The sequence below is a fragment of the Panthera pardus genome, unplaced genomic scaffold, assembly GCF_024362965.1.
Source record: "Panthera pardus isolate Hobbes unplaced genomic scaffold, ASM2436296v1 HiC_scaffold_6, whole genome shotgun sequence".
In the NCBI taxonomy this organism is placed as follows: domain Eukaryota; kingdom Metazoa; phylum Chordata; class Mammalia; order Carnivora; family Felidae; genus Panthera; species Panthera pardus.
The window spans coordinates 117,638,045-117,662,903 of record NW_026526991.1 but is presented as its reverse complement, the minus strand read 5'-3'; the positions used below and the strand labels follow the sequence as shown (position 1 = coordinate 117,662,903).

The following is a 24,859-nucleotide window of genomic DNA, read 5'->3' as shown; positions in this document are numbered from 1 at the left end:
CATCCAAGCAGTAGACCGTGTCCTGACCCGTGTCTTCCCTTCCGCTTTCCATCAAAACTTCCCCATCCTGTGCCTATTCCTTTAAGAATTCTTTTGTCCAGGGGCGGCTGGGTGGCTCCGTCGGTTAAGTGTCTGACTCTTGATTCGGGCTCAGGTCATGATCTCACAGGCTGGCAGCACGGAGCTTGCTTGGGATTCTCTCTCTCCTCTCTCTGCCCCTCCCCAGCTCATGCGTGCTCCAAACCAACCAACCAACCAACAAACAAACTTTAAAATAAAGGAAAAAGAAAACCAGAATTGTTCTGTCCGAAGTGGCTTTCAGTTAGTTATCATCACTCTAATCCTTTCAGATAAATTTTGATAGGGATCTTTTGAAGATACAGAGAATGATTCTAATGGCCGGTATCTTAAGCATTGTGACAACCTGAAAGAAAAATATTTTTAAATAATTTATCTTTTTATTGAAGACTTTAAAATTATATGATTTATCACACATCCTTATGAGAACACAGTAGCAAATCTAGCAAAAGTTATTCCTCCTCCTTCCTTGTGACTTGGACATATTCTTGGGCCTCCAAATCTATCTTAGTGCATTTAGGTTGTTAAACCTAAAGAGGCAGCTGAATTTAGAGCTGTTGATTCCTAAATGAAAAACCTTCTCATTCATTCACTCGGTAAGCAAAAATGAACATACTTCCAGTGGAGAGAGATCTAAAAATGGTATTTTTATGCAATGTAATATGTTCCATGATATAGATATGAGCCCAGAGAAAGAGGCTACTACCTATGAAATATAAGAAAGGCTACAGAAACAAGTAAATATTTGTTCTCTGGAATAAAGAGTAGGGAAGTAGCTGGGTGAAAAGGGGGAAAGAATGTTCTAGAGTTGACGGCACAAATACAGACACCGAGTTATGAAAGTCTGTGCTCACTTGGGTCTGCAAAATTGCATGTGGCTAGCACATGGATATGTTGTTAGATGGTATTGGAAGAGAAGACTAATAAGGAATTGTGGAGAGGAGCACCTGGGCGGCTCAGTCGGTTAAGTGTCCGACTTCGGCTCAGGTCATGATCTCATGGTTTGTGAGTTCGAGCCCCACCTTGGGCTCAGTTCTGACAGCATCGGGCTTCTGTGTCTCCCTCTCTCTCTGCCCCTCCTCTGCTCACACTCTGTCTCTGTCTCTCTCAAAAATAAAATAAACGTTAAAAAATTTTTTTAAAAAAGAATTGTGAAGACAAATAAGAAGGGGAATTTGTATACCACTACAAACAGGTACACTTTAATAATAAAACAGGAAGCCAAAAGTGGTTTCCAAGCAAGGATGAGAGATTATCAGATTTGTATTTTGGATAGAAAACTTCTAACAAAATTTGGAGTATAATTTCCATTCACTGAGGTAAAGATGTCCTCAAGGTAGCACGGATGAAGGAGGAAATTAGGATTAAACGCAAGTAGTATTCTTAGACTAAACATCTTTTTTCCATGGCCTGGAGCCTGTGGCGTATGGTTCAAAAAACAGCTCTTACAGGTGATACCGTATTCCACGTGATCCAGCACATGGCCATGTATATCCCCTCCAGTCTGAGAAAGACCAGAGGTGAAAGACAGTGAAGTTGAGGAACTTCAAGGTGAAGTTTGGGTGTGCGGAAGTGCAGAGGGTAGAGTGGGAGTTGTGGAAGAAAGTTCTGTGTGTGTGAAACAACGTGGAGTTCAGTTCTTGTGGAGACAAGGGCGGAGGAGGGGGGTTATTGCAAGAATTTCAAAGAGAGAAGGTGCATGTGTAAATATAGAACATTTATCTGAAGAACACTGACTCTGAAATACTTAGGTTGTGGGGCAATTAGTCACTTGATTTTCACCAATAAGGAAATGCAAGTTTGGGAGACCAAACAACTTTTCATTAAAATGGAGAGAGAACTGGGGTGCCTGGCTGGCTCAGTTGATTAACCATCCAACTCTTGATTTCAGCTCAGGTCATGATCTCACGGTTCATGAGATAAAGCCCCGCATTGGACTCTGTGCTGATGGTGTGGAGCCTGCTTGGGATTCTCTCTCTCTCTCTCTCTCTCTCTCTCTCTCTCTCTCTCCCCATGTGTGCTCTGTCTATAAACAAACAAACACACAAACAAACAAACTTGAAAAAAAGGAGGGGGAACATTCTTTGAAAATGTTAACAGTTTAGAGTAATTCCACCTTTGACATGTTTAAATTACTGTCATCTTGGGCAGGTCATTTAACCTCCTAAGTATCTCAGTTCGGGAAAGAAATAATCAGGTATTTAATAAACAGTAAAAATCCCACGTACAGATTTATTTTTATTATTGGTAATGACTGTGTGTTAAACAGAGTACTCCGGGACAGGAAAGTGAATACAAGGAGGATTGAAAATATACGGAGAACACCCATTTGTTATTGCTTACTGACAAATGCTGAAGAGCTTTTATGGCATCCTACAGTTAAACTTAGATTTTTATTTTCAGCTCCTTTATTTAGAGCTGAGTTATAAGAATGTGTCCTCTCCAAGAGGGGTGAGGCAATGAATGACTCAGACTGAATCAGGCTGGCTAAGCAGTTCCTTCACCATAGTGATCTGATATTTTTTATGTCACTTTGCCATTGACAGAGAATTTATAAGGATCAGGTAGAATCACTCAATGCTCACTTTAAAGAGAAATGAAAACAGTTTGGAATCAATCTTTAAGGAATCAATTATACATATATATATGTGTGTGTGTGTGTGTGTGTGTGTGTGTGTGTGTGTGAGAGAGAGAGAGAGAGAGAGAGAGAGAAACAATTCCACTACTCTAGTTGACATAGTGCTTTCACATACATTTTTCCCATCCCATGGAGGTGAGAGAAAAGGGATTATTAGCTCAGCTTTCTAGGTGAGAAAGGAGATGGTCAGAATGATGTGCTGAAGGCTGTGCAGCTGGTAAGCGGCAGAGCAGTCCCTTGGGTCTTCAAATACTGTAGTCTTTCCACTATGTGCCTCTGCTTCTCAAGAAACACATGCACATTTCTGCCTGGGGTTTGAGAGTTGGTCATGGCAATGGTGAAGGCACACTTAACAACTGACAGGCCAATTCTGACTCTGGGTTGTGACTGCGGCTTGAATAATTACTTTTTCAGACTTTTAGTGAGGTTGTGGTTCATGGACCCTAATGTTTTATATATTCTGCACACTTTATTCAACAAATTTGGAACAATCTTTGAACTATAAACAGAAAGACGGTTTTTCCCATGAATGGTCTATGCAAGACTGTCAATGAAAAGGATGACCCATAAAGCTAAGGTAAACAGATGGGCGTGGCCAAGGGACAGGGGCCACCTGAGGACCAGAAATGGCACATTGATCAAGTTTTTATATATTCTTTTCTTGGCTTTAAAAAAGTTTTGGTTATTAAGCATCTTATTATATATTGTGTCACTTTATCATTTTTTTCTGTCCTCAAAATGCTGTACTTCAGTCCTTTTTGTGTGTGCGAACACTTTTGCACCTTGTAACTGTATTGAGGTCTGGGAGTTTTAAGATATTCCCATTTCTCTTCTGTCATTTTTCTGTATCTTTCCATCTTCATTTAATGTCATAGATATTACATATTGTACCTTCTCCACTTCGCTCTCTCATCCGGATATTTAGAAACAGCCTCCCACACCCCGGAGGCGAGGTTCACCTGCAGCCTCCCTGAAACCAGTTTCAAGTAAGGCATCCTTGTGGATGACAAACTCAGGGTTCGACTGCAGGCAGAGTGGCCACTTTGCCCTGACTCCAACGGTGAAAGAGCTGTGCAGTGTCCTCCCAAGAACCTGTGTGTGTGTGTGTGTGTGTGTGTGTGTGTGTGTGTGTCACATACTGGGTGGCAAAGACTGGTAAAGCTGTCAGGACAAACATGAGATACTTTCCTTAAAATGTTAAAATAAAGATTTATAGTGATTACAGTGAATGTCAGAAATCTTTGTATGCATTTTCTCATTCCTGTATTATAAAAGTAATATATCTTCATCGCAAAAAAAAAAAAAATCAACTAGTACCAAAGGATGTAAATTCAATAGTAAAAATCCCCCTCTCCCTGCCTCTTCCAATCCACCCACCCCAAAGGTAAATAATCTTAATAGTTAATTGTGTGCCTCCATATATTCCTTTTTACATATATACAAACAGAAGCATATTTTTATTACTGTTCTGCAACTTTCTTTTCATTCAAACGGTTTCTCTTAAAGATGTTTTTGTAGCAACAGAGTCAGCCATTTAATTATTTTAAATTTCTTTGTTTTCCATTTTGTATGTATGTAACATGAATTATAAATTTAAGCCATCCCCTCTGGGTAGACAATATTTTCAATGTTTTTGCTATTGTGAATAATGCTTTAGTGAATATTGGACATAAATATTTGCATATTTTATGTGCATGTATATGTAGGACATTTTTTAGAAATGGAATTCTTACTGTATTTTATTAATTTTTGGACACTTTCTTCATCCCTCCCTAGTCTTGGTCTGAACCGTGGCTACACCAGCTCCATGTGTGCTTTGCTTCTGGGCTCTAAACTAAATCAGCAGCTCTTAACCCTTGTTAAATTAAAACTACCTAAGAGCATTTTTTAAAATTCAGATTATTCAAACTGTGCCCTGAAACTCCTAACTCAAAGTTTCCACAAGGGAACCCTGGGCTTTCCCATGTTTTTACACGATAGGTGATTCTAATGTTGACCCAGAGTTGAAGACCATTGAATTGGTTCCTGGCTTCCAAATTTTCCCTTGATGATGCCTATCTCTTCTCTCAGACTCAGTAGTTCAGTCTCTGTGATGTCACTCTTTTCTTTCACAATTTTCTTCATGAATCATTCTGGTTTTGTTTTTCAGCACTCATTTTCCCATTTGTTTGTTTGCTTTTTGGTTTTTTTTTAATGTTTATTCATTTCTTGAGAGAGACAGAGAGACAGAGAGACAGAGAGAGAGAGAGAGAGAGAGAGAGAGACAGAGAGAGAGACCGTGAGTAGGGCAGGGGCAGAGAGAGAGGGAGACACAGAATCTGAAACAGGCTCCGGACTCTGAGCTATCAGCACAGAGCCCGACGCAGGGCTTGAACCCACGAACCATGAAATCATAACCTGAGCTGAAGTCAGTTGCTTAACCAACAGAGCCACCCAGGCTCCCTAGTTTCCCATTTGTTAATTGCATTCTGATCTTTAGTTATATTTTCCATTTCTTTTTACTTGAAAATTACTTTTACCCTATAAACATTATTCAGTTTAACCCCTCCATGTTTGCTACACTAAACAAGCTGGTTGAAGTTCTTGGTGACCAGGCATTCTACAATATCCAGCCTCTATCAAAGGCCCCTATCTTTAACTTATTACTCTTTCCTACATGATGGCAGGCAGCGAGACATCATGATAATGAGCTTGTCCTATAGACTCAGGCCAGGTTTAAACCCCGGCTCTGTCACTTACTAGCTGTGTGACCTTGTCCAAATTCCTCAACTTTTCTGTCCATCAGGTTCCCCATGCGTAAAGTGGAAATGTTAATAATGCCCACCTTAAAGGATTTGTGTAAGGAACAAGTAAGTTGTTTCATGTAGAGCACCTTAAAAGTAATTGGAACATAGAAAGCACTCATTAGATGCTATTATTGTTATTATCCATCTCCCATCTCCCTTCGAAAAGATTATGAGACAGACCTCTGAGAGGCTTCTCTCTCTTTGGGTGCATGTTTCTGCTTCTTTGGTTTCTTCGTCTGATTATATGTTGCCATCTGCTTTCCATCTTGCAGAATTTTGTTGATATCTGTCATCTGTTGGCATTTCTACTCATCCTCCCTTTGGTCTTGACTGTTGTAACATCATCAACTAGACTTTCCAGAAGTAGCTGACATACACATGTTCAACCTGCCAGGTTTAACTTGAAGTTTGCATTCTTTCTTAGTCACAATTTAAACATAGACATAAATACTTGAAAAGATTCAAATTATTTCTCCCAAACCACCCTGACCATATTTTTCTCATTGTTTAAAAATATTCCAAACAAAAAAGTTGTTTCTCCACAGCTTCTAGTCATGAGCTATGTGCAACAATCCCAGAATTACGAACTTAACAATGAATTGGACTCCATGGAGAGGCAGCCTTGGTAGATTCCTTTTCATCTTTTAAAGAGTTCTCCTTTAAAATTATTTTTCATATAATCCTTTCTCTAAGTGCATGTTCTAGTTATGTAATGGCTTTTGATTCCATAGTCTTCTTACATCATTCACTTTGAAAATAACAGCATTTCTGATGATTTAAAAGTAGGGTTGCCTAGGGGCGCCTGGGTGGCTCAGTCAGTTGGGCGTCCGACTTCGGCTCAGGTCATGATCTCACGGTCTGTGAGTTCGAGCCCTGCATCGGGCTCTGTGCTGACAGCTCAGAGCCTGGAGCCTGCTTCAGATTCTGTGTCTCCTTCTCTCTCTGCCCCTCCCCCATTCATGCTCTGTCTCTGTGTCCAAAATAAATAAACATTTTTAAAAAATATATTAAAAATAAAAGTAGGGTTGCCTTTTGTGGTAGATAGCTTCTAAGATGGCCCCAGTGATTCTTGCTTCCTGGTATTCAGAGCCTGTGCATTTCCCTCTGTTTAACTAACCTGTTTTTAATCAATAAAACACATCAATGTGAAACGAAGAATGTCGCTTCCATGATGAGGCTACAAAGATTATTACATCTATCTTGCAAACAGACTCTTTCTTGCTGGCTTCAGTGAATCAAATTACTATGTTGGAGAGGTCCATATGGCAAGAAACTGGGAGTGGCTTCCCACCAAAAGCCAGCTCAGGGCCCCACTTTCATCAGCCCTCAAGGAACCAAATTTTGTCAACAACCACATGAGCTTAGAAACGTGAGCCCTCAGATGAGATCCCAGCCCTGATTAATACTTTAATTGTAGTCTTATGAGAGACCCTGAAACCAGCAATGCTTAGATTGCTAACCCACAGATACCGTGAGATAGTAGATATGTGTTGTTTTAAGGTGGTAAGTTTATCGAATTTGTTATATCAATAGGTAACAGATATACCTGGCTTTCCCTGCCTTCACCAATCGTGCTAATAGCTCTGCTACTGCTTTAAGAACATAGTTTGCTTTATGTGTTTCTTTCCCATTCTGCATATACTACATTCTCAACCCCACAGTATTCAGAAGCTTCTTTTCTGTTAGTATTTGAAGATATACGTACAAGAGGACTAAACACATTTTTGACTGAAATGTGACAAATATCAAAAGTAATTCTTACGTTAATAGTAAAACTGGCATTTGCCATTTATCTGTGGTTTATTAAATGATTCTAATAGATACTATAGGATTTTGCTTTATCTTCACTAAACTGTTGAGGAAACTGAATTCCACAGAACTTAAGGGATTTGTTCTAGGTTATATGTCTAATTAGTGGTAGAGCCCAGACTGGCATTTATGGCAGCTAACTCTAAATTCCTTCTTTTTATTCATTGCACTAGGCTGCAGAACTCCTTCCACTTGACTGGTAGGCAACTCATATATTTGCACTATTTTACAGATGAGAATTTTCATATTTAAAGTTTTGTGTCTTATCAGATCTATTCTCCTGCCTCATATATATTTTACTTAAGCTAATTAATTCATCTCGCGTGTGTGTGTGTGTGTGTGTGTGTGTGTGTGTGTGCTTATTTTTATTTAGCTCTAAACCAGGTGTATCATTCTTCCAGCAATCACAGCAAAAATTCATAGGATACATGCTACATATATTTTATATTATGAATTAAATAAAGTCCCCCAATGTCTAATGGCCTCTCATTACCATCCTGTTTACCAACTCTTGTACTGTTCTTTGTCCATTATAAAAAAAAAAAAAACTGAATATAAAAATCATTGATCATATTTAGAGCTCATTTGTTCCTAAACCTGTTCATTCTCAGGAGATATATTTTTTACCTCTCTGCCCATGTATCAGATAAACTATACCTTTCTTATTGTTAAATTTTAGGAGAGGATCTTATTGTTAAATTTTAGGAGAGGATCCATTATCTGCATGGGTTCAACTAAAAGATTCAGCTATCTCGTGTTGTCTTACCATTTATTAAGCTCCTGTAAGAGATACTGGAATACTTTTTTACTTAAATTAACCCTTTTTTCTAGTTATAGAAAATTTTTAAAATACTGAGAAGTATGTGCATACTTAATACTAAAACCAGAGACCCACTGGCAACACTGGTAAGTTCATGAGATACTTAGATTGACATACATACACACACATAAGTGTATATATTTGTATTTATTCAAAACCAACCCTTAATAAATATTGACAATAAGGTTTTCAACTGGAGCCTAACAAGAGTTTATGACCATTTCAGAGAATATACATTTTTTTTCATAGTGACAAAATGGTTTAACTGTAATACTTTGGTCATAATCTCACCATTCCGCTCATGTGTATGTTTAGTGTATGTGTAGTGTATGTTTTTCTCAGAGGAACATACAGTTCACTCATAAGAGCATCAGGAGAGAAAATAGGAAGCAGAACCATAGCTTTAGATTTTTTGTTTCTTTGTTTTTGCTTTTTTGATAATTGCAGAAAACATAATTTTGGGATGGACTTCTTAATAGGAGCAAACAATACAATTCATTTCCCCCACTGGCTTTTATGGGTACCCCTTCATGCCCTGCTTTGTGGAACAAATTAAGGGTGTTAAAGGTAATAAGCGGGGAGTAGATATACTATCATTTATGTATACGTGTGTGTATATACATTCATTTATAAAAATAAATATTAAGCATGATCAGTATCATACCTAAACTCTATATTTTATGTGCTGCTTGTTTTTTCACTTAAAATAAATCCCAAGAACTTCGCTGTATTCATTAATATTTTTGAGAACTTGATTATTAAGGATGGTATAGTCTTCTCTTCATGCACGTTAATTTACTTTTGACCAGAAAATTATTGCTTTTGAACACATAAACTGAGGTTATAAAAGCTTAAGACAAAGATAGTCATTTGTTTCTATGTTTATTGTTGGGATGGAGTATTTCCACAAAGTGCCTTTTCTTGTGGAGAGATAGGAAAACAGACTCGGGAGGCTCTCTGTTCCCTCTCGCAGCATCCTCTCTCAGTGTTCTTCCTTCCACCTTGCCTGTGCTTTCCCTTAGACAGCTAAGTATCACATATCTGAGTGCCGCATCCTGACAGTTCTAATCGGTGAATGGATGGAGAAGAGGGCAGCCGATGGGGGAGAAGTGGTCATGGACTAGAAGGCTGCAGGACTGGCTGAGGTAGAAATAGTCCTCGCACAGTGAGGACACAACCAAGGACATTTTAATTTGTTTGTATCGTTTAGTAAAAGCCTCTGGGGTCACAGAATTAGACCCTGACAAGGAGTAGGAATGAAAATCTTTCCCTGTTATTTTTGGGCTTTCAGATCTTATTCTGGTTCAGAGGATGAGGCATGTGATGTTTTATTTAAAAGGTGTGCTTGTTAATTCGATACCATCTACCAGGCAGTGAGTAGAATCACCAGTGAGACTTTGGGATCTTGTCATCTTTGCCTTTAGTTTTTACAGCTGTGACCCTTTTAATTTCTTTTTATATTTTGAAGGGTATTATACTGGAGATTTTAGAGGGGCTGTGTCAGGCATACATATCTCATCTGCTATCACAATAACCCCAAAATGTTACTTCTCTACATTTTAAATATTTAAAAGTTATATACATATATATATATATATATATATATATATATATATATATAATGTTTTACTCTATTAATTTATTCTTCCTTTGCTGCTTTGGAGCAATAGGAGCCAAGTACAAAGTAATAAGTTCTAGACCACGGTTGTGTAAAGACATAATCACAGCCATAGTCCCTTTCATTTGTGTGGTAATTGCAGAAGTGTAAAGTTGTATTAAGTAGTTTTTATTTTTTTGTCATTTGGATCCAACTTTAGATAATTACACATTCACAAGACATACATTTTCATCCTAAATATTTCCTGTGTGTGGAATCATATCTCTTGCCAAATATAGAAAAAATGATTTTAGAACACACTCAAGGAACTTTGAATCTACTTATTTTATAAAGCAAATCCTGTATAAAAGTGCTTAAATATATGTAGTTCCACTCACACGATTCATTCCCAGCCTCCTACTTCAAAAGATAGCAATTCCAGTTGGATTAAGTACTAGGATTTAATATTAGATATTTCCAAGCGTTACCTTGCAGACTGTCCTCCATCAAGATATCAGCTTTATCCTTTACTTGTTTGGTAAGGAGTGTTGGGAGAGAGTAAACTGGAGAAGGTTGAGTAGCCCTGGAAAATATTTGACTAGCAAGACTTTTCCTTGGACAAAGCAGAAGGAAATTGTAGAAGTGGCAGAGAGAGCCCTTAAAGCTTTAGAAGTCCTTCACATCCTCATCAAAGGACAACTTCATCAACAAAACTCCTGTCATTGGCACCTGTTACTCTCCCATTACCCAGTAATCTTTCTCTTTCTTCTGTAAATAAAACAGTTCACACACACCTACTAACACAGACACCAAAGCATGTTGCGCCTCGTTCACCTATATGACTAGTTTAATTCACAACCAATTTCACTGGACTGAAGCAAATAACACTGGACGAGTCGATTAGGAAAGTAGAAGTACTGTGTCCCAGGCTGTTAGGAAGCTGTTGCCCAGATCCTTAAAATATCAGGCCTAAAACCAGAGCTTCACACATTTTACTCTCAGGGCTCTGGGAAGAGCACTGGGCTGTGCAAGCTTCTGACCATTTTACCTTCTCAGCGGTCCTCTTCCTAAAGCGCTGGGCCTCACACCTACTGAGCTGACACAGCAGAGTTTAATTTTCTGTCTCTGATATTGCGTCTGTATTTGCAAAAGAGAGCTATTCTATTTAAAAATGTTCCTCTATTTTGTGCCTGTTTGGAAAGGCTGATATTTCTTTTCTCTTATGGTTCTCTTTTCTTCCCCCATTAGCTGTGCTCAGTATCCAAAGAGTATAGGCAATCAAGCTGACTTCAAAACTAGCTAAAAAAAAAATTCATATTTGATGATATGGGTGAATAATCTATATAGATTTGTTTGTAATGAGGGGAAGACTTGGAAGGCCATTTCCAAAACAGCGGTGCTTTTTTAATTAAGTTTATTTATTTATTTTGAGGGAGAGAGAGAGAGAGAGAGAGGCAGGGAGTGAGGGAGAGAGAGAATTCCAAGCAGGCTGCACATTGTCAGCGCAGAGCCCGATGTGGGGTTTAAGCTCACAAACCATGAGATCATGACTTGAGCCAAAACCAAGCGTCGGACGCTTCACCGACTGAGCCACCCAGGGGCCCCAACAGTAGTGCTTTCTAAAAACACAATGCCTAGAGTATCCCACTCTGAAAAATCTTCCAATGTTGAAGAACCAAGTCCTTAAAATATACAGAGGTCTCTTTTTCTCTCACCCTACCCTTCTAAACCTACTTCACATGTATACCCTGTGCTCACTCATCCAGCAGTTATGCATGGTCTTCGGTCCTTAGGTTACTCAAGGACAAAAGTGGTACACTAATGTCCTGCTTCTCACACACTAAGTATCTTTATATCTACCATTATCCTCTAGTACTGGAAAGAATATGCAGAAAGTTTTCTCTTGAAATATGTACTTTGAAAATATACCTCAGACAGTTCTTCTAGTAGAGGAACTTTTTATGGATTCTGGTTTGAAAACATACTATTTTTGATAACCATGGGAAAATTAGTTAACCCCATCAAACTTCAGTCTCTTTATCTTTAAAATGAGAATAGTAAAGTATATCTTGGAAGGAACATATCTATCATACTAACAGTGTGTGGGAGGCATGGGGAGCTATTATTATTGCTACATGAAATGGCAGCTATTTGTATTATCATCATTCATAAAGTCTTCAGCTCAGTGGCTTAGATTTTCTCCATTTCTTCTGTTATGAAGGTTTTTATAAAATGTGTCAATAACTCAGAATTTGGGAAGGGGTATCTATAATATTTTTTAATCCATACATTTATATACATTGTATTTAACAAGAAAAGGTGAAATACTGAGGTTTGAAAGACATTGAAACTTCCTAGTCTTTCTTTTTTCTCTTTTCTTTTCTTTTCTTTTTTCTTTTCTTTTCTTTTCTTTTTTCTTCTCTTTTCTTCTCTTCTCTTTTCTTTTCTCTTCTTTCTTTCTTCCTTTTTTCCTTTCTTTCTTTTTCTTTCTTTCTTTCTTTCTTTCTTTCTTTCTTTCTTTCTTTCTTTCTTTCTTTCTCATTATAGAATATATTAACTACTAAAAAGCTAGATCTGGGTGGGATGTTGAGAACTGACACTCAGTGCATCAAAAAATAAACTTATCATCTTTTGTCCTTCCGTACTTCCCCTTTCCTTCCCTCCCTTCCTTTCTTAAATCTCATTCATTCCACATACATTTAAGGCTCACATACCATCGCCAGATAGGATACCAAGGAATGAGTATGTAATCATGAGTAAGATAGTTACGATCCCTGTCCTCATACAGTTTACAAACTAGCAAGTAGACACATTTAACAAATGAATTACAGAAATAATTATATCAGAGTAGAGTTGGTGAGTGCAATGAAGAAAAGCTCAGAATTCAGCACAAGTAACTAATGTGCAGAAGATGAAAATCCAACTCAGTCTGGGGAGTGCCAATCCAGGAAGGATAAAGTGAGGGTGGGGAGGTTTCTAAGCAGAGTTAACATAGTTTTACCCAGACTCATGCATCTTCTTTTTTATCTGTTCCCTTTCAAACACAATCATCCTCCCAGTCACCCAAGCTTAAAATCTTCACATTATTTTTGATACTTTATTCTCTTTTGCCTCAACAAATAATCAGCTGCCCAATTTTCGTGAATCAGCGTGTTCTTTCCTCTGTTCTCTTGAATGCCTGAATTCCCATCCTCACGACAGTAGTTATATCCTTCTTTACCATTTTCCTACAGCTGTATGTTTTCTTTCATTCAACACGTATTTATGAGCACTTTCTGTGTGCCAGCACTGCTAGCGATGTTATGACAGAATTGAACGTGATAAACGTGGTTGTCACAAAGCCTACAAATCGAACTCAGTGCTGTGGATCTGGTGCTATAAGTAAGTAGGGGCAGTGTGCTGAGCCCACAGGGAAGGTCTCCTCTTTCTAGAAGGAGAGAGATTTAGACTGAAGCCCATAGGGTGAGTAAGAATAAGCCACGCACAGGTGAGGCAGTTGGATTGTCTAAGGAGCACTCAGTCAGAAGGGAGAGCAGATGCAAGAATTGGAGGGTTGGCATAGGTGAAAGTACTGATGTTACATAGAGGTAACTGGTGTCTATCATCCTAAATAATTTAGACTTTTTCATAAGAGCCCTGGGAGCCACTGAAATGTTCTATGCAGGAGAGTTACGGCAGCAGAAGCATCTGGGGACTGGAACAAAGGGGGATGCTGAAATAAGATACAAGAACAGGAAAAAGTTTGGTGAGGAAGATGATGAATCCATTTTGTGTTGTTTTGTTTTTCTCTCCCAACTGGCCCTCTCACCTTCAGTATCTTCCCCTTACATAGCATCCAACCCTCATGCATGCTGCTGCCAGATTAACTCCCTGGAACACACTTCTGATCTCAATTTAAAGAAGTTTAATGACATGTCTGCTCAGGGAATAGAATCTGAATTCCTCACTCTTTTATTCAAAGCTGGTTCCATCTCTGTTTTAAAGCTTGATTTTTAGTGTTGCCCTTTCTGTCTTCCTGGCTGTAAGCATATACTCTATGCTCTTGAAGCTCTCCCACAACTGTGCCTTTGTCTTGGGCTCCCTCCCCCTTTCCTATTCGCTTACATACTTAAACCCTCTCCCCCTCAGGTTGTTACTCAGGATACCTTCACTTGTTCCCACGGAGAGTAATTTCCCTTTTCTCTGAATCCTCAATATGATTCGATTCACAGTATGCTAGCATTTGTCACCTCCCCCACGTGGTAGAACTACTTAGAGAGGCAAGATGTGAACCCTGGAACTCAACTGCCTGGATTCAGATCCTAGCTCTGACGTTTCCTGGCTTGTGACATTGAGCGCATCTCTTAAATTCTCTATGTGTCATTCCTCCTCTGTAAAATAACGTTCCTACTATGTAAGGTATTGTGGGGATTAAATAAGTAAATACTGTAAAAATGCTTAATTTCATGTCTAGCAATAATGCTGTGTAAACATTTGGTATTATCATGCCATTATTTTTATCATTGACACGTAACATCCACTCTTCTAAACTATAACCTGATAACCTAATGCACATTGGATTTATTCTTATGACTTCTAAATCACTTACTGCCTCACACAGAGTAAATAAATAGTGAATTGTGAATTAGAATCACAATGATTAGTGAATTGTAATTGGACTTTTCAAATACTTTATTTTGTATATAATATTTTCTTTGTTAAATTGACTAAAATAATCATTGACCAAACATTTAACATATTTAAATTTTCTGTGTGTGAAACACATGGAATGTATGGAAAAGCATGCCTTTTCTGATTTTACATTGATTCAGGGAGACCTCCCCCCATACAGTTAACTACAGTATAAGATAAAGTAAAAAAGATGTGATACAGTCAAAATGTGATAAGGGGAATTCAGAGAGAGTGGGTGGAACAATCAGAAAAGAATTCACTGAGATAAGATATAATTATACTGCAGTGAGAATGGTCACTTTTAGAACAAAGCATGCATAAATCAACTCTCCTAATGGTATTAGCCAAAGTTTATTGAATGCTCAATGTAGCAGGCACTATGTTTATCACGTTCAAACTTCAAAACAGTACCACCTAGAAGTATTAGTGTTGTGTTCATTTTAAAGATGGGAAAACTGAGGCATAGCAAGGCAATGTTAAGTAATTTGTCGAAGCCACCCGACTAGTAAGGAAGAGAACCAGGATTGGAACCCAGGGAGACTGGATTCAGAACCTGTGTTTCTCTACTACAAAATTAGGAGTTCTACTTCACTATTGCTGAACCGTTTCTAACAATATATTTTATTAAGTTCAACAGAATTTCACTTTCTATGATTTTTAAGCTTATACCTCATCTGTAGGTATTGAAAAAATTGACTATTATTCTTTCATTTATTTCTGACTGACTCAATCTCTCATTAATTCTTCCTCTAATTCTTCATCTGTGAAATAAAAGTTGGAAGCTATAACAGTAGTTCCTGAATAATTCAAGAGCAATTTTTTCCTTCAAAATAAAAATATATGCAAACTTTTATATTACATTGTTCACCTTTGCTTATTCATTCCCTTATCCATTGCTTGGTGTGCAATGGAAAACTTTGCAATAAGTCACAGGATTTTTCAGTTTCCAAGAATCTACTGTGCTAGAATAATCTTTAGAACCATTTCTAGTGGAAACATTTGAGCTTTTGTATATTCTAGACTTTAGGTCTGTCTCTCTCTCTCTCTCTCTCTCTCTCTAGTTTCTAATATGTCATTTCTCTGTGCCATTAGAAGGAACACATGTGATCCCCTAATCCCTTAATCTTCTATCAAGTTTTCTCTATTTGTTTTTTTCCTCCTAAATTTTCACTTCCTCCTAAGGCTCAGATTCCTTACTAAACAATACAGCCTCTTTTGCAGAACTTATAATTACTATCAGACCCTTGTGTAAAGGAACTACACAACTCCTCACCTCCAGGTCTCTCTTTTTCTTGTTAGCCTTTGTGTCTACAGCTTCTAGTAGAGTGTCTGGCTCCTGGTAAATGCTTCATTAATATTTACTCGATGAAAACTCTGGAGTGAGAAGAGAGGAGTGAGTGAAGCAATTGAGCCAAGTACTAAGTGGAGAAAGTACTACAGAGTGGGAGATTGATTGGGGAGTACAGTACAGGCTAATCCTCTCAGGGCTAGTTCAGACTGGGGAAAGGTACTGCCAGAAGTGTGGAGGTGGGAATCAGCAAGGCTCCAGCGAAGTATCATAATGGAGGCCAGCCTGGCTGGCCCTCTGGGGAAATAAAGAGCGTTAGGTTTGAATGTACCACAGGCTTAGAGACAATTGATAGAAACTCCTGAAAGTTAAAAGTTAAGGAACTTAGGTTTGATTGGAAAACAATAGGGAGACTCTACAATCCTTTGATATGGACAATGAATGATCAAAACAATATAAAGTTTTGTTCAAAAAGATGTGTGCTTATGTTAAAATTCATATGTGTTAAACATCAGATTATGAAATACTGATTTTAGTCTATGGGTCATCAGTTGATCCTGAAGGTCTCTTTCTTTCTCTTCTCATCCCACAGGTTGTTATTTTGTACTTTGAGCCAAGCACATTTCGCTGTATTCTCCTAAGATGGGTCCGTCTTCTCGGTTTTGCTACTGTTTATGGAACTGTCACTCTCAAGCTACACAGGTACATTATATTTCCTAAGTTTTCATTCCCAGGAGAGGATCAAAGTGTCTTGGCATGTCATTGCAAGCTGGGTCAGCCACATAAATGGTTTAATTTCAAGAATTGAGATAGCAAGATGATATATATTTTTCATTTTCAGGGCAATATTATTAAGAATCTCTAGGAGAATCTTTAATACAACTGAATTTGAACAACATGCTTTAATAAAATATGCCATTAGGTATGGAAATTTTAATTCTGAATAAAAAAATAGTTTAGAATGAATGCAAGACAGTATTTACTAGCTAAGAATAGGAAGGAAGACAAAGACAGTACCGCTGAAATAATAGTCCAGGTCCCGAGCTACCAAAGAATCCTTACATAGTAGAACTCAGCAATATGCTTACTTGACATAAACTACTGTTCTTCATTCATCAATCACATGCCCCAGGGTGATCGGCTGATATTCTATCGGTGAATTTAAAAAAAAAAAAATGGCGTTCTTGACTTTCCTCCTTAACCAGCGTGCTCTAGTGATTATCAACCTTGTAAATTAGATAATAGTATGAACTCTTTTATACTTAGTTTCAAAACCACCTACTTTTCTTAATGTATATGATAAATAGGAAGAAGAAATAGGCAATATAATATATTATCTGTGCACAAAAGGGTTTCCCATGCCTCCTCTTTGCAAGCTCTCTCAATGCAGTGGTGCCAAAGACCATCAGAGAGAGATCGTAATTTCTCCTGCACGATAAATCTGCAGCCCTGTAGAGGAAAACCTTTATGCTGATTAGCTTTAAAGTCATTTTTATAACCATAGGAAACCATTCATATTTCCATGTTAATTTGATCATGTTTCTCAATAAAAGTATTTTAATATGGCTCAGAAAGCAGCTTATCTTAGAGCTATAATATGTGTTATATTTATCTTTAAATGTTCCCCTTTCAATCTTAAAATGTGATCATTGTATTGTCTATTACACAAGAAGCTCCATTTCTTTTTCTGGTTGTTGCTTTTTGTTCTGTTTTGTTTGTTTGTCTTGTTTCATTTTTACTTATTTACTGGGAATGCTCCAGACTATCTTTTCGGAATAAATGTAAATATCCTTAACTCTCAAGATTCCTTTCTTTTATATATGTCCTATAGTACACAGCACATTGGACTGGGTTTTAGGAAATCCAGCTTAAATCTCAGTTCAGCCTCTAACTCTAGGAAAGCATAGGCTTCTATTTCCTGTAAATGGAAAGGATTGGACAAATCTCTACTGTTCTTTCTGACATTCGCTTTATTCTTCCCACACCACAGCACGCTTTGCTATTGTGTTCTCGTAGTCTCCAAGTGTCTTCCAGTTTTCATTCCTTATATGATAGCTGTTTTCAGCTGGTGTTCACCAAAGAAAATGAGTAATCATTGTTATTGCTTATAACAGACAATAAGCCTTCTAGAAATCCTGAGAGAAAGGATGATCTCTTGAGATTTAAAAATTATCTTTCTCCCTGTGAGTCTAACACTTGGCATCTCTTGGGTTCTTTATTATGTAATACAGTCTGTTTATTTAATTATCTTCTTCATTTTTACCTAATTTACTTTCTTTTTGAAATGAGGGTCTTACCATTGAATCCCCACCTCTTTGCACAATGGCTGATACATTGGAGGTGTTTAATACACATTAGTCGATGATTGAATGAATAAAAATGTCAGATGCAGCCTTGAAAGCTGCTTCCAACAGTTCTCTCCACACATAATGCATTCATTCATAGGCCCCTGACTCACTGTATGTCCCCAAGTATCTAGAACATATAACTCTGGTCTGTAAGAGGCTGTTTGGTGGGATGCAAATATAGTATTAAATAGCACTGAATCGTGTAATGAGAAAATTACTTCCATTTAGGTTCTCTTTCCATCCTTCTGATTATATCCAAGAGAAAAATTAGTGTGGAACCAGAAGGTCTCTGACACCTGCCAAACAGTTTCTAATCCTCCTTTGCAACAAAGAACAGATCAAGCTTTGGGCTCAGAACTATGCACTGCAGTGCTGTCTGGATATAACCTATTAACTCTCTCATTGCACTTCTATACTTACTTTCTGTTTCTGGATTATTGGTTCTTCATTGAAAGTAGCAATATAAAAGTTTCTTTTAAAATATTTTAAAGCAATAAATAGAAATTGATTTAAAGAATGTATAGCTTGTACGCAGACCTAGGCAGAAATCTTGAGTGGGGTCTGCAAATGATTGGAATTTGAGAAACTAGATTAGTTCATCATTCTTTTGTTTAAAGACTGGAATTAAAGCTCTATCTTTCTATGTATCTCTAGAAGTCATTGTAGTGAAGAGTTACCCCCACTGAAGTCTACATTGAATAGAAACTGTTTCTAACTTAATGAGCTGAGTTATTCTTATCCTGTCTGAAACATATGGCTTCATGTTATATTCTGTTTTTTTCCATATTGTTTAAATTGAACTGATTCCAGTATTGTTTAAGTCTATAAAACTGAACAGTTAGTATCCAAGAAGAATGTGAACAACCCAATGAAAGTGACGGCTGAACCAGCTTTGTATTCTCCATCCTTAGTTGTGCATCTTGCCCGTATTTATATATTTAGATATTTGTTAAGTGAATGAATGGGTTATAGTGAATGGAGCAGCTGGGGTGCCTTTGGTTGGTATCTTTTAGATTCAAGCAACATGTGGCCCTGAAGAAATGACTTCTAAAATTTTGTAGTAACATGATATAGAGGAAAGACATAAATCCTAACAAATCCAAATTTGAATTTTAATCCTGCCATTAACTATTTACAAAACCAAAAATACATTATTTTAACATCTGAAAATCAGTTATCTCACTTCACTTGTAAAGTTGTTGTAAAGATTAAATATGATTGGAATATATGTAAGTATATCAAGGGGGAGGGGTTACTATGGCTAAATTAAGCAAAAAGGAAATTCATTGGAAGGATAGAAAGTCACAGAACTAGGCTTTAGAGAACCTGACTCAAGGCAGATTGAGGAATCAAGACAGCATAGTGAATGCCATATATCATTTTCACAGAAACTTCATTTTTCATTTCAAGATTTTTTTAAAGGTAAACCCAACTCTTTAGGCAGAAAAGTCTAAGGAAATTATCAGTACAGACATATAAGATGAATGTTATAGTCGCTTGAGAATAGGACAGGCAAAAAAGACCTGAGTTTTTGTTTTATTTCAGTCACTTCCCCCAAGGCTTAGTAATAGAACATTTCTCTCTCCATCTCCTGGTTTCTCATTGATTGATTGTAGTGTTTACAGAATTCCAGTATCTCAGAAAACTTGAAGCAAATGTGAAAAAGGAACAAGATCTCTCTCACTCTGTCACAGAGATGATACTGTTAGCCTGGGATGGGGACTTAAAAGTTCCATGTACTTTTACCAAATCTTCTACTTTTTAATTTAGTGGTGTCTCCCCACATTTGAGACTCACGCAGTCAAAGACTACAATGCCAAACCAAAGGATCACTAACACATGATGGAGATAAAAAGCAGACCAACTTTTAGTTGTCCTTATTATTGCCTTAAATTATCTATAGGCAAATCAGTCCCTTTGTTACCTACACCCTAGTAGGGCAAACCAGTCCCACTGCCCCACCTTCAGGCAGTGCAATTTATTTGAACCTGAAACTATTTGTTCCTTTTTGGAGAAAGAAAGAAGGAAGAATGATCAGGTTTTAGCTTGCTTAATATGGATCAAAAGGGAAAATAGTGCTCAAGTAGGAAAAAATGAAGGAGTTTCATTGATAAAAAGGAGTTTCCTTCAGGAACCATACATATGTTTGACTTGGGACATGAATGATGTAAGACAGATCTAAAAGAACATCTAGCACCTCCATGGATGTGTGTGTTCACAGATTACTTGCTAAGTTAAGTTGGTTTAAGAAAATTGGGAAGGCAGTATCTCTAGGTGCAGAAAAGCCAAGTATAATTTCAGGAGGCAAAATGAGGCAATGTTTTAAAGGAAAGGAGGTGGAAAGAGATTAAGAAACTTAATGCTAAAGGAACATTTTCCTATTCCCTATAATATGGTTTCTGGAAACAAATTGCTGCATTCCTTTTTCCAAGGCTAATCAAGGAAAAAACAAAAGACTTTGTTGTACTATATTTAAAATGAATATTTAAGCAAGCTGTGAAAAAGCCTTCTTCTGGGTCTGGATGAGGGATTTTCACTTCATACATTATTCAGTATTCCTTGCTCTAGATACAACACAATACATGGCAGTTTTCTCTACTGTGCTCATTAGCACCAAATATTTATACTTTGTGAGAAGGGTTTTATTTTATTTTATTTTATTTTATTTTATTTTATTTTATTTTTGGTTGTTTCCTAGTAAATTTTGAAAAGCGACTGGATGATATTTATATTTATTTATTTTATGTATTCTTTATAAGGATACATAAAATACAGTAAGGTATGTTAAATTTTTGAAAGAGCAAAAGAAAGAAAAGCAAGTGTGGGACTATATAAAGAAGCTAAGAGCTTGTAATAAGATGGTTTCCTTCTTTAGCTTAACTTATGATAACCACTGGCTGGCAGGCAATTTGAGATAGGAACTTAGGCAAATTAGACTGTCTATTAGCTGCAGAACCATCTGCCTTAACAGACCATTGAGCAAGGTGTTGGTTAGACCTCATTTATGAAAGCCAAAAAAATAACAACTTTTGTTCTTAGGTGGCTGAGCAAATGCCTCTGGGCATACACAAGATTACTCTAAAACTCTTACAGTTAACTCCAGCTCACAGATGAATGATGTTGAAGGTCCCAAATCATGGTCCATAGGGGTTTGAATATGAAATAGTTTCAAAATGGTTTTAACCAGTTGCCCACCTCAACCAAAATAATGTCTCAATTAAACATCCTTTGAGCATGTAACCACGGACATTGCATTTTGACTAGGAAATGGGAAGAGTTTGCCATATGGATCATGATAATGATGACGATTTCAGGTCCTCCTTTCTGCTGAGTTCACTGTGATTTATCATCTTTTCCGGCTGCCTACTCTGGATTTAGAATACCTTCACATGAAGAATTACTCATAGTAACATTTCTTGAGAACCATATTGTCTCAGAGAAAAGGGACTCATAAGCTTCTGAGGAAGGTCTCTTTTCCTGTTAGAGTTATATTTGGACATTGTTAAAGAAAAAAATTATTCTGACACTCATTAAAGAATGGTGAGACAGACTTCATTCAGGGGTCAATGACAATGGAGTTTTACAGCAGGGGAGGGAGATTGGGCTCAACTCTGAAGATAACAAGGAAAAGTGGAGATTAACAGTGAAGGAGCAGTGGATGGAAAACTAAGAGAAAGCATCAGAGGCAAAGGAGAATTTCTTGCTAAACCAATTTGATAGGAGTCTTGACAAAGGCAAGCCAAGGTGGTCTCAGATATCAAGGGTGGGAGATTCTCCCAAAACTGACTTAGTAAGACTCTTGCTACAATTGGGCAGTGTAAAGACAAGGGAAATCCAAAGAGAATTTACTTCTGCTTTTTTCTCTTTTACTGTGTGGATTAAAACAACAACACACCTTGAGCTTCTATGTATTTTGAAACCTACTATCTCAGGAATTTGTTGCAAATTGAAATTTAGGCATTTATAAATTATAGAGAATGTAGTCATTACACAAAATTTAATTAGTAATTGAAGCAATTATATCCTTTTATTGGAATAATTGAAACTTAATTTTAGGAAAAACAAACAAAAAGACAAGGGCAGTCCAAAGATTGGGCCCAGTCGAGCAGAAGGTTCAGAAGAGCCTGGCTAAAGTTTGATTAAACAGAGAATCTTTGTTAATAGAAAACTAAGTAAGTTCCAAATTCAAAGAAAGTTACTTAGCTTCAGAGGCAGACTACCAAATACCCGAGCCTTTGCCTCCTATACCCACACTTTGCATTTACTGGAAAATAACTAGGTGCTCTATAGAAAAATGACATGCTTAGGATGATAATTTAGAAAATAAAAGTTTCAAATTCATGTTTCAGAACTATGTCTAATACTGGCATTTTAAGAGGTTTGGAAAGAAAATTAGATTTGTAAATAATTTGACTTTCTCTTTACCTGTTTCTTAGTTCATTGAGTGCCAACCTAGGCTTTGTGAGATTAAGATTTAAACAGTTTCCCTAGAGATATTTTTACCATTTTAAATTATTTGCAATGAAACAGGAAAGATCAAAAGACATTTGGCTCTTGACAATATAAATTTACCTCATAATTTCATTAATTCAAGAAACATTGGCATGGAATGCACCATAAAGACTCACACTAATGCACAGAACTATTTGCGTGCTATCCCGATTCTAATTAACTTTCAGAAAGTGTGTGGTTACATATCTTAGCTTTGCAAGCCCTACATTTCTGTCATTCTGATCACTCATATGCTTGGAAGGACCTAGAAAAAGTGAGGCCTTGAAAACCTGAGAAATAAGCAAATTGTGTCCTCTCACTTGTCCTTCCTATACTCATCTCCCCTTTCTTGGGGTGCTTGTAATCCGTCCAGAGCTGTCTGAGACTGAGTCCTGTGGGACTTGTATACAGCTAGTCCTTATGAATGGCTCCGCAGAAACCATGAAAATAGAGTCCCCTAAGCTCCAAGAAGTTACTCTTTGATTATAAAATCTCCAACTGGAGGACAGGACAATTCCCTCTGCTCCTTCCTCCCCATCCTGCCCCTTCTAATGACTTCACACTGCCCTGTCTGGCTTCCTACAGGACCCAAAGGTTTGGCCCAGCTGAATGGCCCTAAATATTGTTAATTATGTTGGTATATTCTTGTCACTTTCAGAAGCTAATTAAGGGTTGCTGGCTTGAATAGCTTCATTTATGAATTAATAAACTCAATTTAATCTACTTATAGGAAATAAAAGATTTGGGATATGTAAGCATATTGATAAAAGATGTCTTTTATTAACTAGAGGTCTGTATTCATACAGAACTTTTAACATCAATGAGCACCTTTTCAGTATAATTAGAAATAAAAACAAAATTCATTTTTTAATTTTTCTACTTTTCAGAACATATTAAATATTAGACATGAATAAAATGGGAACATATCTCAGAAAACTAAAGAGATTTAAAGCGTTACTTATTTTGTCTGACTTCAGATGTCCTACTTGATTTTTTGTGATGCATAATTTTTAAATACCCTTTATTGTGTAATATCTACATTCAAAGCTTTTTAATATTAAACTCCTTTTTTTGTTTTTGAGATTATATATATATATATATATATATATATATATATATATAGGCTCTAATTTCTAATCACAGCAGGAGCATTTTATGTCAAGATTTCTGGAAATAGGTTTGAATTACAGTATATAGTTTAGGGGCTATGTGCCACATTGGAAACATAGGATGTTTTTTATTGCCTGGATTGTATGGTGTCACCTTGTATATGTGTGTGTGCAATTCTCTGTGTGTGTTCCTTAACATTAAAATGCCAAATAAGAGCCCATCTGGTAATTCAGAATTAGTACTTCTTGGACTATAGTTGATAAATACTTTATCCTAATGTTCTTTGTTAGAGACTGTATGCCCTCAAGTGGAAATATTTCTCTTCCTCATGTGAAGTAGATGTGAGAGAATAAGTGGGAAATGAGATTAATTCATTCATGTAGCAAAAAGAAGGGCAGCCAGGCTTTAAAGGCCACAGTGAGTGCTCACAGCAGCAGCACATGCACTAAAATTGGAAGGATGCAGAGAAGATTAGCACGGCCCCTGTGCAAGGGTGACATGCAAATTCATGAAGCTTCCACACTTTTGACTAACAATGTGCTGTAATAAATATATTGACTAAACATTAAAAAATTTTTAAATTTCTTGGGGCGCCTGGGTGGCTCAGTCAGCTAAGCATCCGACATCGGCTCAGGTCATGATCTCACAGTTCGTGAGTTCGAGCCCGCGTCCGGCTCTGTGCTGACAGCTCAGAGCCTGGAGCCTGCTTCACATTCTGTGTCTCCCTCTCTCTCTGCCCCTTCCCTGCTCATGCTGTGTCTCTCTCTGTCTCAAAAATAAATAAACATTAAAATTTTTTTTTAATTTTTTTTTTAATTTCTTAAAAAATAAATAAATAATAAAGGCCACAGTGAGACAGTCTGCTTCTGCAAGCTGTTTGCTGCCATCTGCCTGCCGTTGTCTGGGCCCAGAGGCAGGGGCTCGGCTGGCCTTATTACGTGGACACACCTATGTCCTTCCTGATGCGCCATCTACTCACCTGGCCTCTGCTTACTCTGCTGCCCCTCCCCCAGCATTTACAAGTGTCCACTCCCAAATATCTGAGTTGTGTTCACGTTTTCATTCAGCTCAAAATAATTTCTACTTTGAATTATTCTTTGACCCACAGGTTATTGGTTATTTAGTTTGCAAATATTTGAGAGATTTTCCATAAATCTTTGTTTTTGATTTCTAATTTAATTCTGTTCTGGTCAGCACACATTCCTTGTATGACCTGAATCCTC

At 37.3% G+C, this 24,859-nt stretch overlaps 1 protein-coding gene and 1 non-coding gene across 2 annotated transcripts in view; both read left to right on the top strand.

Moving 5' to 3' along the window:
• Positions 1 to 24,859, top strand: part of GPR158 (G protein-coupled receptor 158) — a 417,620-nt gene that overhangs the window by 341,889 nt on the left and 50,872 nt on the right. Inside the window, exon 6 of the mRNA XM_019432597.2 lies at positions 16,280 to 16,389. Within this exon, the coding sequence (XP_019288142.1) occupies positions 16,280 to 16,389 (110 nt within the window). The remainder of the gene's footprint in view (positions 1 to 16,279; positions 16,390 to 24,859) is intronic.
• Positions 24,058 to 24,164, top strand: LOC128775140 (U6 spliceosomal RNA). The gene has a single exon (XR_008419791.1). It is a non-coding gene; the product is annotated as a U6 spliceosomal RNA (small nuclear RNA).